At 42.6% G+C, this 14,855-nt stretch overlaps 1 protein-coding gene across 2 annotated transcripts in view; it reads left to right on the top strand.

The window, feature by feature from the left end:
- ppp2r5eb (protein phosphatase 2, regulatory subunit B', epsilon isoform b) overlaps window positions 1–14,855 on the top strand; it is a 130,239-nt gene that overhangs the window by 29,433 nt on the left and 85,951 nt on the right. The window contains exon 1 of one of the 2 annotated variants that reach the window (XM_055640049.1): window positions 11,283–11,558. The exons of the other annotated variant lie outside the window; for it this stretch is intronic. Within the exon in view, the coding sequence (XP_055496024.1) occupies window positions 11,369–11,558 (190 nt within the window). The 5' untranslated portion in view covers window positions 11,283–11,368. Of the gene's footprint in view, window positions 1–11,282; window positions 11,559–14,855 lie in introns of those variants that run through there. 2 annotated transcript variants of the gene reach the window in all.

The raw sequence follows: 14,855 nt of genomic DNA, 5'->3' as shown, positions 1-14,855 counted from the left end.
ATCGGTTACATTTTTCTTTCCCTTTATCCCCTCATGTTGGTCATTATACAAAAATCACCTTTTGTCGAGCAACTGCATGAAATCCAATGCAGTTTTTTTATACATAACGTATCAACCTTACCAGAATCAAGATATTTAAATTTCATAACTTATTCACAACTTATTTTATTGTGGATTTATTAAGCTTTTTTGGAGGAGTAAAGATGATTTACTGTTTCCAAGATAGTCAAAACTGAAAATTATTCTGAGGCTAGTGTGAATGTCCCATTAAACTTTCTATTTGAAACAAACTAAATTCTACCTTTAATGAAAATATACTTGCATTTAACATACGCATTTTTGTTACGTCCTTTTACATAGAAACATAGAAAATAGGTGCAGGAGTAGGCCATTCGGCCCTTCGAGCCTGCACTGCCATTCAATATGATCATGGCTGATCATCCAACTCGGTATCCTGTACCTGCCTTTTCTCCATACCCCCTGATCCCTTTAGCCACGAGGGCCACATCTACCTTCTAACCGCAGTGTGATGGGGCACAACTGTATAGTTTGAATTTGGGCAATTCAAATTTTGTTGAATTTTGGTGCAGCAGTCATGGAGTGATCATGTGGAAATGGGCCCTTCAGCCTAAATTGCCCACACTGGCCAACTTAGCTGCACGAGTCCCACCTGCCCATATCCCTCCAAACCTGTCCTATCCGTGTACCTGTCTAACTGTTTCTTAAATGTTGGGATAGTCCCTGCCGTATCTTCTTCCTCTGGCAGCTTGTTCCATACACCCACCATCCTTCATGTGAAAAAATGACCCCTCAGATTCCTATTAAATCTTTTCCCCTTCACCGTAAACCTATGTCCTCTGGTCCTTGATTCATCAACTCTGGGCAAGAGACTCTGTGCATCTACCCGATCTATTCCTCTCATAATTTTATATACCTCTATAAGATCACCCCTTGTCCTCCTGCGCTCCAAGGAATAGAGTCCTAGCCTACATGACCTCTCCCTAGAGCTTAGACCCTCTAATCCTGGCAACATCCTCGTAAATCTTCTCTGTATTCTTTCCAGCTTGACAACATCTTTCCTATAACATGGTGCCCTGAACTGAACACAATACTCTAAATGCGGCCTCACCGACATCTTGTACAACTGCAACATGACCTCCTAACTTCTATATCAATACTCTGACAGATGAAGGCCAATGTGCCAAAAGCCCTTTTGACCACCCTATCAACCTGCGACTCCACATTCAAGGAACCATGTACTGACACTACTAGATCCCTCTGCTCTACAGTACTCCTCAGAGCCCCACCATTCACTATGTAGGTCATGCCTACATTAGACTTCCCAAAGTGCAACACCTCGCATTTCTCTGTATTAAATTCCATCAACCATTCCTCAGCCCCCCTGGCCAATCGATCAGGATCCTGCTGCTGATACGACATTGAGTTGAAATATCGATAGCTATATTTTAACTACTGGCTATTGGTCTGTACCTTATGGACATCTCTCCAAATAACAAGGCAATTATATTAATTATAGCTCATACTGCAAGTTTCCTCACATTTCCCTGAAGTACACTGAATAAAAGTTTTGGCTCAGCCACTTTATCCAAAATATTCCAAATATTCATACTATTTACATGGAGAAATTAATCTTCTGAACTATTCTTTCATGTGTTATCAGTTTGAAATTGTGCTGCAATTTATGTTGACTTTTGTATCCTGAATATGTATCTTGAAAATGTGTTCAAGAACTTGAATTTCTTCCATTCCAAGCTACTAACTGAATCCTTTAACACCCAGATCAGCCGTGTGGATTTTCATCTAATTTCACCTGAGGCTTGAATGTTTTAATTCAAATTGGGTACTGTACTCAATGCTGTCTGACCTGGCTACTGTAAAACTAAGTCTCAAGAAGAGAGCTAATGACTTTCATTGTATACCTTGGACTTGGGATTGAATATCGTGTTAATGTCTACTTTTTAGATTTCCTACTTATTACATTTTTTTGACTGTGCACACACAGTATCCACATTCATCACTACCACCCTCCTATTTGATCAGTTTACACGAGTTGCTGATAGCTTTAACAACTTCTCTTCATAGCTTCTTAAACTGTTACAGATTCAATGTTTAGTTTAGAGACACACCACTGAGACTGCACCGACCAGCGATATACCGCCGCACATTAACACAAGCCTACACACACGAGGGGCAATTTATACGTATACCAAGTATACAAACCCAAGCCAATTAACCTGCAAGCCTGTACATCTTTGGAGTGTGGGAGGAAACCGAAGATCTCGGTCACTCGGGAGAACGTCCAGACAGCACCCGTCGTTGGGATTGAACCCGGATTGATTGCTGGAAGGCAGCAACTCCGTGGTTGGTACCAGCTATGGAATCTATAAGTTTGTGGCCAATTTACTTGCCCATGTTTGACCTGATGATATTGTACAACATTCAGAGTCACATTGAACATTGACAGATCCATTCCCTTCACAATTGAAACAAAAGATATTCTGAGCATGTTACTTGACTAATCTCTTGCAATTATGGCTCCTTCACAGATGCAAAATATCTTGCAGGAATTGACTGGGCTGTGCACTTTTATGTTTGAATGTAGAGCACTTAAAGATAGCCGAGTCAGGGGATAGGGTGAGAAGGCAGGAATGGGGTACTGAATGCGGATGATCAGCCATGATCACAGTGAATGGCAGTGCTGGCTCGAAGGGCCGAATGGCCTACTCCTGCACCTGTTGTCTATTGTCAAATTTGATTTCTACACTGACAGCTTATTAATTTATTCACTTTTTCTGCTACAATTGAATGGTTTATTGGGAACCTAATGAACCAGAAATCATATGAGCCAGATGGGTTTTTACAACACTCTTGAGATTTAATTACAACAATACTTCCAGAATTTTAATTCTATATTTAATTAAAATAATTTTAATTCTACAGCTGCTGTATTGGAATTTGATTCGCAGTCTCCAGATTGTGAGTCTAGATTGTAGATTAGTTATAGAAACATAGAAACATAGAAATTAGGTGCAGGAGTAGGCCATTCGGCCCTTCGAGCCTCCACCGCCATTCAATATGATCATGGCGATCATCCAACTCGGTATCCTGTACCTGCCTTCTCTCCATACTCCCTGATCCCTTTAGCCACAAGGGCCACATCTAACTCCCTTTTAAATATAGCCAATGAACTGGCCTCAACTACCTTCTGTGGCAGAGAATTCCAGAGATTCACCACTCTGTGTGAAAAATGTTTTTTTTTCATCTCAGTCCTAAAAGATTTCCCCCCTATCCTTAAACTGTGTCCACTTGTTCTGGACTTCCCCAACATCGGGAACAATCTTCCTGCATCTAGCCTGTCCAACCCCTTAAGAATTTTGTAAGTTTCTATAAGATCCCCCTCTCAATCTTCTAAATTCTAGCGAGTACAAGCCAAGTCTATCCAGTCTTTCTTCATATGAAAGTCCTGACATCCCAGGAATCAGTCTGGTGAACCTTCTCTGTACTAACCTGGATTTCACTCGGTTCCTCCATCTCATTTGACCCCTGGTCCCCTGCTATTTCAGGCAGATTATTTAGGTCTTCCTTAGTGAAGACAGAACCAAAGTAGTTATTCAATTGGTCTGCCATGTCTTTGTTCCCCATGATCAATTCATTTTTTAGCTGACTAGATCACCAGTTTACTGGAACGTATCGCATTGAAACAATTAATATTGGCTTGCAGCCGCATCACCAGCACATTGTCTCGGACAGCCCAAAAAAAAATCCCTATAAAATGTACATAAATCCCGCAAGACAGTGAAAAGAAGAAAAAAATGCTGCTAAAAACAAGAGTTTCATGCAAATTAGGAAAATGAGTAATTGGAGAAAAAAATAAGTTGAAGTTAGTGCAAGAGGTTGTCCTTAATGTTCCATTGCTTAGGTAGGATTAGGGTTGTGCGGATTAGTTCTAGACCCGGAGTCACTGAAAGGTAGTTGTTTCTGCACCCGATGATGTGCGACATCAGGTTTCTGTACCTCTTGCTGATGGATCAGTGAGAAGAGGATGTGGCCTGGATAGTAGGGATCCTTGATGATAGATGAACCTAGTGGGGACAGTGCCTCATGTAGATGTGTTTGATGGTGGACAGGGCTGTGCCCATGATGGACAAGGCTGAGTCCATCGCTCTCTGCAGCTGCCTGTGTTCGTGTGCATTGCATTTGCTGTGCCAATCCATAGCCCTTTTTTAAAAACAATTTGGACTCATGCAGTCACTTTGTCCTTTCACGATCTTGAACTGTGAACTGATCGCCCAACATGTGATATCCACCAAATATACAGCCTCACAAATGTTTAGTTTGTTTATTGTCACGTGTATTAAGGTACAGTGAAAAGCTTTTTGTTGTGTGCTGTCCAGTCAGCTCAAAGACAATATGTTCTTACAATCAAGCCATCCAGTGTACGTGAGTTAAGCTTGAAAACCCACAACTCTGGTTCCTATAACTGGTGAGCTTGCTGTCCAGCATAGCCAATGATATACATGGGCCTGAGGTTCCATAGCCTGTCTGTTTTTGTTAGCTAATTTATGAAGTACCAGAAATCAACTCTTCCTTTCTCCCCATCTCACTCGCCAAAATCCTGAGATTCATAACCCATGGAAATGGAAATGTGTGTTAATGAAACCATCCTATATTAACCATCCTATATAGGTATCAAAGACGAGAATTAGTCCCTGCTGATATCTCCTTTTTCATGTTCAAACTGAAAAGAAAGCTCATGGAGTTGCCCTTTGCTCTTGCATAAGCTGCACTAATTAATGATTGGGCAGAGTTTCCTTTTAAGTATTTCATTTGATTTGTTTCATCCTGCCATTTTTGAGCATATCATTTGCTGCCAGTTTATTAGATCTGTGAATGTAGCTAATATCTGAAACCACAATGTCACTTGCAGTGTCTCCATTATTTAATTGCATTCTAATTTGACATTGCACAAGCTTTAAATTCTGATAGAAAAAAGATGTTACGAAATTTATGAAGCTATGAAATACACAAACATTATCACAGAGATGATGCTGAAATTTGAATTGGCAATGGTGTAAAATTAAATAAAAACATATTATTAATATTCCAGTTAATGAACATTAGGTTTATCTCCTTCAACGTCCCGATAAAATTGTCGAGATGGTTCTCAACTTATGGACACTGATAATTAATGCTTGTTTTTGACTATTTATTTTCATGGTACAAACCTTACCCAGCTTACAAACATCTGACCTGTATATAGTCCATACATACAAACGATTATCTTGGAGACTGGTGGGATGCATTTTGCCAGTTGCTGTGGAGCCACAGGCATCTTCAGCTTGGTTTGTAGATGCATTTCCAACTTGGAAACTGCTCGGGTTACAAACCGTTCTCGGGAGGAAATCTCCGCCATAACTTGAGGAGGACTTACAAATTACATTAAATCATGAACTGCTGATTATTTAGCATTGATATGTAGCAAGTGTCGTTAAGTTATCAATGCATTGATACATCTGTTTTAACTGGATCCGGACATCCTAGACCTTACCTCATGGTTCTGAATGCTGAGTATTTGCTCAGTAATATTTCAGGATTTTGGGCAGTTATGTCAATGGAATAATCTATTGACTTGCTGCTGCAGAAACTGGTTAATTACTTTGTTGCATTCTTTGGATGCTTCGATGGTATTACTGACAAGGCTGGTATTTCTGAGCACATTCAGTGGCCCTTGTTTGATAAAATATTTTCTTTAAATTACAATCAGTGTCATATCTATGCAATTTATTTGCCACAGCAGTGCAACCCATATATAGCGTACACTGCCACAGCACATAGTTGATGGAGGAAGTTAACTTCTGGATGAGTTAATATAGTGCCAACGTGGTGTTCTAAATGTATTTTATTCTTTTAATTAATTTTATTTCCATGTCGTGTACAGGAGCAGAAGGAGGATCAATTTACAAGTTTTTTTAATGTGGATTTGGGAAGCAAGTAAAATAAATAGTGACCCAGAATTTGTCACAAGACAAGGTTGCTGATGTTCAAAAGAAACACATTTTGATCTCCTAAAGGCAACATGCTGGAAAAAGACAGTTCCTGCCTTTGTGACAAGGCCCTATAAGGCGACTGGTTCTACTGCACAAAACATTTCCATCCTGGCTCCACATCACATGATGGTAGAGTCTCACCTACCAATCAATTGAAAAAAATAAGTCGTGCTCTATAGCCTTGCAGGATTTCAGTGTCGTCAAAACATTCTAAGAAGTTCAAGCTATTCAATGTTAAAGAAACAAACAAATCATTTGCTTGTTAAAAATAATAAAAACAAACACCTAAATCCGCAGATAAGGTTATTATTTAAAACGAACTTTAAAGAAAAAACGAGTGTATTGCAACTTCTCCACCGCAGTTAAAATAGACTTTGTTTCTATGCCAGTTTTAACATTGCATGTTGAGTCCAGTGACCCCCTTTTTATAATGAATACTTGCTATCGTTTTGGACTCCACTGGAACCCCCAGCAGCATAGTGATTGTAAACATCCCTGAACAATTAAACTGGTCATGACATCTGAATTTATGCACATACTCAGCAATACCTCTGACAGTTCCCTACAAAATCCAACAAAATTGAATACAATTGTTGCCTGGAAATTTGTAAAATAGTATATACTATAGTGTAGCAATGTTACAAAATTTTGTGATTTAAAAAATCAAATCTGTAATTTATCCCATCAGATAAAGCATAAAAAGAAGTTTAATTTGACATCTTATTCACTTTCATATCTTCAGTATTAAAAAAGTTATGGCCATTTTCATACTCGGAAATTAGCATCTTGTTCCCTATTGCTTTTCCATTGACTTAACACAAAAGCTGTGATCGAGAACAGTCAAAAGCCCATAACTTTCTTAAAAATTAACAGAACTGAAAGAAATGTTCAGTTATTATAGATTGAAGCATTCTGAAACAAATATGAAACAATCTTACTTAGATGACTTGAAATTAAAGCATATAATTAGTTTGTTACCTAATGTAGCTAATTACAAAATTAAAGAATAGATTAACATTTTTAAATAGCCTAAGTGTCCAAATAACATTCACACAAGAATTCACAATATAACATAATTTTTAAATCTCATTGTCATGGGTTTATAGGCCAAATGGAAGGAATTTAATACCTGTAAATTAATGGCCATTTAAATCATCTTGCGAGTGGGTTTTTCTGGAACGCGATCAATTGGAATGTTGCGGTTGCGGTGATTTAGTCCCCATATCTGCAGCAAAAACACTGCCAGATCGTACCGGGAAAAAACATCGCAACCTAAAATAGTAAGATTAAACGAGAACTTACCAGTTCGAAGTTTGATCGTTATTTTATGAGGAGTACGTTGAGAGAATACGTGAAGAACCCCGCCAGGACGCATGCGTGTCATTCTTCAAAGCAGCGGTGTGAAATCACAGGTAACTGTAATGACTGAACATAGTAAGATTAGAGAAGAAAATACCAGTTGAGTATATGATCATGGGTGGGAGCGGAGGGCACGTATTCCCTCAACGTACTCCTCATAAAATAACGATCAAACTTCGAACTAGTAAGTTCTCGTTTAATCTTACTATTTTACTTCGGAATCACGTGAGTGACTATGTGAAGATTTCAAAGCTCTGTGATTTCATGCTGTGGAAACGAGTCCATGCATCACATCTGCCTTAATTGACTGTGGGAGGAATTGTGTTAACATGTTTAGACATGAATCCAACATTGAAATCCATGATAAATTGTTAACAACAAACTATAGCCCCTATTTATGGGGTGAAATTATATTACAGAACTTAAAATTGGCACTGCAAGTTCCAGTTTAACTACTGGTTTGTGGCAGAATAGTTGGAACATTTTCCCCTGATCCATCCTGCTGCCTCGAGGATTTGGTTCATTGGTACATCCAACTCCATAGCTGCCGATGTAGTTGCAGCCCTGGTGGAATAAGATTTGAATATGTTATTATCCACCCCGGCTGGTTCTTGGGGGATTGATATTAAAAATTCCCCTCATAAGTTTGGTTACCAGGGGTGAGTCTCAACAGAATGACGCTCTGATCCTCGCCATAGATATGTTGAAAGGGCACTTCTGGCGCAGTTAATGGCACTGTAACTGAGCCCCTCATCATAATGGAGGCCTGCCAGGAATTCGGGAACAGACGTTATGTTCATCAAACTGTGTTGTTTCTGTGACGATATATCTCCCATTTCCTGATGTATCTATCTATCTTCTATATATATATATAAAACTCAAATCCGTCCGTCCGCCTGCAGTACGGATCCCTTAGTGCCTTTCGATTCGTGCCCGATACTCGCAGATGTCCAATCGGAATGGCCGATGCTCGCAGATGTCCAATCGGAATGGATTCATTTGCATGTACGGCTGCCGGCTGCATTTCTTCCTTTGATTCATTGCCACGCCCAATCCAGACGCTCAATCTCCGAGATATTTTCCATTTCGGTAGAGATTTCGCTTTTCTTTCTAAGTATCCGCTCATTTCATTTCGTCGTGTTGAAGTACATGTTTTTAATCAAATCCTTCTCCCCCCCCCCCCCCCCCCACCCACCCCCCCCCAAGTATTTCAAAAATAAACAGGCCTCTCCATTTACATGTCAGCTTCCAACACACTTCGAAACAAAGTTGCAAGAGAGGAACACTGAACTTTTCACTGCTGCAGCAGGCAGGGGAGGGCTGCAATCTTACATTTGGGAACGGGCTCAGTTCCAATGGAGGAGACGGGCGCATGGTGGAATATTGGGTTGGGGGATCACACCATTGGGGGAGCAGACCCAACGGGTCTGCACTTGGTCTAGTACCAGATATAGTTTTTTGGTGGACTGTCTGTGGGCCGCTGAGATAATGTTCAATGTTCGGTCCGCCAGTCCCAGTTGCAGTAGAGGTTTCTTTAGACGCTACAAATTGATAGGTTTGTTGTTTTTGACATGGATGGGTTCCCCTGTTATGAGATGAACCAATAATCTGGTTGTTTCAGGTTAGTGATGCATGGTTAAAACCCATGTTGAGTATTACAGGGAACCATGGTTAAGTAGGCCAATCAGCACTACTAATTAACAGATGCTGAGCCTTGTATTTTTCGTAATACCCGACTGATGATACAGAGAAGGAGAGAATGCATAGATAAACAATTGCCCCCTCAATGCAGTGAAAAGCATCTGTCCCAGCTGTTCCCAAGAAACACAGTTTGGTAACTGGTGATTAAGTCTTATTTTATTGATTTCGCGTGACCTGATGTTTGTCACTGAATTTTGGATTACCTGGTAGGTAAGTAGTTGATATTCCAATATTTCTCTGGATATTCTCTGGATTTCTCAGATTGTCACTCTGTAGTCTAACATGCTGGTGATTTATCCCAGAGCAGTATGACTTTAGACGCAGTGTTTAATCTGGCCGGTGCGGGGGCGAAGTCGGGCACAGCTGTTCCTTTATGGGTAATTCCTGTGCCGTCAGCCGTCTGGCAACTCTGCGGTCTTCCCCAGCCAGCTTCACTCGCAGCACTTGTGGACACTATTTTGCCCAGCTTCCCCCCCCCCCATGTAAAAACAGCGCGGGGACAAACACTACCGCAGTGCAAGTCACTTATCTGCAGGTCGCGGTTTCAAACTTACCGCTGCGGAGGAACGCTCCACCCAGCCTGTCGTTTCGCAAGCGTGAAAGCGATATGTCACGCATGCGTCCTGGCGGGGTTTTTCACGTAGTCACTCGTGTGACTCCAAAGTAAAATGTGAATTAAATGCTAAACTACTTTCTCCCCATTCCTGCTCACACTCCCTACTCCGGAGAGACCGGTGAAGTGTTTCAATGGCGGTGGGTTGGATGTGGTGCTTGAAGTGGGTGTCCCGGTGAATTCCAGCCGCACAGACTTTCCCCACTCTCCACCTCAACGTTCCAGAAGATCCCACAGGGAGAACATAATCAGACACCGCAGATATAGGCCGTTCAGCCCAACTAGTCTATGTTGACTAAGTTCTACAGTACACTGTAGAGTATCGGTTGTTTATACTCAAGATCGCTTGACTGACTGGGAGCTGCGGCTCGCTGCCATTGCCCAGCATCAAAATTCGAAGTACGGTTTCGCTTTTGCACCATCGTAAAGCCGCCATATATCATAAGCCCCATAGAAACATAGAAAATAGGTGCAGGAGGAGGCCATTCGGCCCTTCGAGCCAGCACAGCCATTCATTGTGATCATGGCTGATCGTCTCCTATCAATAACCCGTGCCTGCCATCTCCCCATATCCCTTGACTCCACTAGCCCCTAGAGCTCTATCTAACTCTCTCTTAAATCCATCCAGTGACTTGGCCTCCACTGCCCTCTGTGGCAGGGAATTCCATAAATTCACAACTCTCAGAGTGAAAACGTTTTTTCTCACCTCAGTCTTAAATGACCTCCCCTTTATTCTAATACTGTGGCCCCTGGTTCTGTACTCGCCCCACATTGGGAACATTTTTGTCCAGTCCTTTAATAATTTCATGTTTCTATAAGACCCCTCTCATCCTTCTAAACTCCAGTGAATACAAGCTTAGTCTTTTCAATCTTTCCTCATATGACAGTCCCGCCATTCCAGGGATCAATCTCGTGAACCTACGCTGCACTGTCTCAATCACAAGGATGTCCTTCCTCAAATTAGGAGACCAAAACTACACAATACTCCAGATGTGGTCTCACCAGAGCCCTATACAACTGCAGCAGAATCTTTTTACTCCTATACTGAAATTCTCTTGTTATGAAGGCCAACATTCCATTAGCTTTCTTCACTGCCTGCTGTACCTGTAAGTACAAGGACGCCCAGGTCTCGCTGCACCTCCAGCTTACCTAACCTAACCCCCATTGAGTTAATGATCTGCCCCCTTGTTTTTGCCGCCAAAGTCCCGAAGCAACGCAAGTCGAGGAGCATCTGTACAAATGGCAATCAATGTATATGAACCAATGAAACATAAACCTAGAAAATAGGTGCAGGAGTAGACCATTCGGCCCTTCGAGCCTGCACCGGCATTCTATATGATCATGGCTGATCATTGAACTCGGTATCCTGTACCTGCCTTCTCTCCATACCCCCTGATCCCTTTAGCCACAAGGGCCACATCTAACTCCCTCTTAAATATAGCCAATGAACTGGCCTCAACTACATTCTGTGGCAGAGAATTCCAGAGATTTACCACTCTCTGTGTAAAAAATGTTTTTCTCATCTCAGCCCTACCATCGGGGAACGCGTGCAGGGGTGAAGAGAAACAAGAGGAGGTTGGCGAGAACATGGAGAGAGACTTTTAAACCAGCCCTACCATCTATCACCATGGGAAATGTTTGCTGCCTAACGAACAAATTAGACGAATTAGAAACCCTGGTCAGGTACCAGAAATTGTACCGGGAGAGCAGCATCGTTAGCCTGACAGAGACGTGGTTGACGGAAAATACGCCCGATTCTCTGGTCAGTTTTACCGGCTTCAGGACGATACGAGCAGACAGGGACCCCGGAGCTAGCGGTAAGCAAAAAGGTGGGGGGCTTTTACTGCTCGTCAACAACAAGTGGTGTAACCCTAATCATGCTACTATCAAAGAAACAGATATGTAACAAGGACATTTAACTTTTAGCGGTTAGTTTAAGACCATATTACCTACCCAGGGAGTTCACTGTGGTGGTAGCCATTGTTGTTTACATTCCTCCATCTGCCAAGGCGGAAGTCGCGTGTGACGTGCTGCACACCACTATCGCTGGACTGCAGTCAAAGTACCCTGAGGCGTTCATTGTTGTGTCTGGAGATTACAACCATGTCTGCCTCTCTAAGATTTTGCCCACTTTTAAACAGTTTATTGACTGTACAACTAGAGGTGATAAAACGCTGGATCTCTTGTATGCAAATGTGAAAAATGCATACAAATGTACTGCACTGCCCCCCCTTGGTCGATCAGACCACAACATGCTACATCTCTCTCCCTCCTACACCCCAGCTGCCAAGAGGCTGCCTGTCACCACCAGAACATCAAGAGACTGGTATCCTGAGGCTGATGAAGCCCTAAGGTGCTGTTTTGAGACAACAGATTGGGATGTGTTCTGTGAGGAGTATGGGGAAGACATTGACGGCCTAACAGAATGCATTACCCATTACATCAATTTCTGTTATGATGACATCATGCCATCCAGGGTAATTCGTTGCTACCCTAATAACAAACCATGGATTACCAGTAGCCTGAAGGCCTTACTAAATGAGAAGAAAAAGGCTTTCAGGGTGGGTGACAGGAATAAAATCAAAGAAATTCAAAGGGAACTGAAGGTGAGGATTAAGGAGGGGAAAGAAGCATATAGGCTCAAACTGGAACGACAGCTGCAGCAAGATGGAGTGAAGCAGGTATGGGCTGGAATGAAAAAGATCACGGGTATGAAGCAGAAGGGCGGTACACTGCCTGATGGTGAACAGAGTCTGGCTGATGATCTGAACAGATTTTTCAACAGATTTGACTGCCCAACACAATCTCAGCCTCCCCCACCTGGTCTGCTGACCATTGCTGCTTCCTCACCATCTCCCCTCCCTCTCTCCAATACTCCTGAGATGTCATCTGCACGGGGTCCCCCCTTCCCACCTCCTACTCCACCACCAGCCCCACCTATGACTCTTCATACTGCTCAGGTCAAGATGATGCTGGACAGACTGAAGCCAGGGAAAGCAGTGGGGCCCGATGACATCAGCCCAAGGCTACTGAAGACTTGCTCCTCAGAGCTGTGTGGTATTCTAACACACCTGTTCAACCTGAGCTTGCGTCTACAGAAGGTCCCAAGGCTGTGGAAAACATCTTGCCTGGTACCTGTCCCAAAGAAGACCTATCCCACTCACCACAATGACTACAGACCAGTAGCGCTCACTTCACATATTATGAAGACATTTGAGAGACTTGTCCTCTCCTACCTCAGGACTAGTGTGTCAACTCAAATGGATCCTTTACAGTTTGCATATCAGCCCAACATCAGTGTCGATGATGCCCTTATTTACATGCTGCAGAGGGCGTACACACATCTGGACATCCCTGATGCATCTGTAAGAATTACATTCTTTGACTTCTCTAGCGCTTTTAACACAATTCAGCCTCGACTGCTAGGGGAGAAGATGGAGAAGATGAAGGTGGATCCATTAATGGTACTGTGGTGTTTGGATTACCTTTTCCTCAGACCACAGTATGTGCGCCTACAGAACAATGTCTCAAGCACCATCATGAGCAGCACAGGGGCTCCACAAGGAACTGTGCTGGCTCCATTCCTGTTTACCATCTACACAGCGGATTGTCAATATAACACCAACAGCTGCTTTTTGCAGAAATTTTCAGATGACACAGCTGTTGTAGGCCTCATCAAAGGGGGCAATGAGGAGGAGTATAGAGACACAATTAACAACTTTGTGGAGTGGAGTGCACACAATAATCTCCATCTCAACACCAAAAAAACGAAGGAGATAGTTGTGGATTTCAGGAGGGGGAGGAGGAGGATTCAACCAACACCAATCACCATCAGGGGCACTGAGGTGGAGGTGGTCGCCAACCACAGGTACCTTGGTGTGCAGCTTGACAGTGAGCTGGACTGGAAGAGTCATATGGAGGCGGTGTACAGGAAGGGACAAAGTAGACTGTATTTTTTAAGGAGGCTAAAGTCATTTAATATCTGTCAACCCCTACTGTGCAGTGTCTACCATTCAGTGGTGGCCAGTGCTCTGTTTTTTGCTGTGGCCTGTTGGGGAGAAGGCGCCCGAATAGCGGACAAAAACAGACTGGATAAGCTGATCAGGAAGGCCGGCTCAGTGGTTGGGGCAGAGCAACTAACGGTCAAGCAGGTGGCAGAGGCCAGAACTCTGAAAAAACTAGGCTCAATAATGACCAACCCCACTCACCCACTCCACAAGAGTCAAGAGAGTCAATTTAATTGTCATTTGGACCCCTAGAGGTCCAAACGAAATGCCGTTTCTGCAGCCATACATTACACACAAATAGACCCAGACACAACATAATTACATTTTACATAAACATCCATCACATAGCTGTGATGGAAGGCCAAAAACGCCCTGAAGGTGATCAAGTGCAGCATCTTCAGTCAGAGACTGATTGCACCAATGTGCAAAACGGAGAGACATAGGAAGTCTTGTATACCAGCTGCTATAAGGTTTTATAATGCACAAAAATTTTAACTTATTATGTATTGAAGATATCTGTTGAAATGTGTGGTGTTATGTCTGTCTTGAAGCTGTTGTGGCACTGTAATTTCCTGTAAAGGATTATTAAAGGTTATTCTATTCTAAAAGATTTCCCCCTTATCCTTAAACTGTGACCCCTTGTTCTGGACTTCCCCAACATCGGGAACAATCTTCCTGCATCTAGCCTGTCCAGCCACTTAAGAATTTTGTAAGCTTCTATAAGATCCCCCCTCAATCTTCTAAATTCTAGCGAGTACAAGCCGAGTCTATCCAGTCTTTCTTCATATGAAAGTCCTGACATCCCAGGAATCAGTCTGGTGAACCTTCTCTGTACTCGCTCTATGGCAAGAATGTCCTTCCTCAGATTAGGAGACCAAAACTGTACGCAATACTCCAGGTGTGGTCTCACCAAGACCCCGTACAACTGCAGTTGAACCTCCCCACTCCTATACTCAAATCCTTTTGCTATGAATGCTAACATACCATTCCCTTTCTTCACTGCCTGATGCACCTGCATGCCTACTTTCAATGAATGGTGTACCATGACACCCAGGTCTCGTTGCATCTCCCCTCGGCTACCATTCAGATAAAAGTCTACTTTCCTGT

This window comes from Leucoraja erinacea, chromosome 9 (assembly GCF_028641065.1).
Source record: "Leucoraja erinacea ecotype New England chromosome 9, Leri_hhj_1, whole genome shotgun sequence".
NCBI classification, from domain to species: Eukaryota; Metazoa; Chordata; class Chondrichthyes; order Rajiformes; family Rajidae; genus Leucoraja; species Leucoraja erinaceus.
Note: the sequence above shows the minus strand (reverse complement) of the source record. Positions and strands in the feature narration are given on the sequence as shown.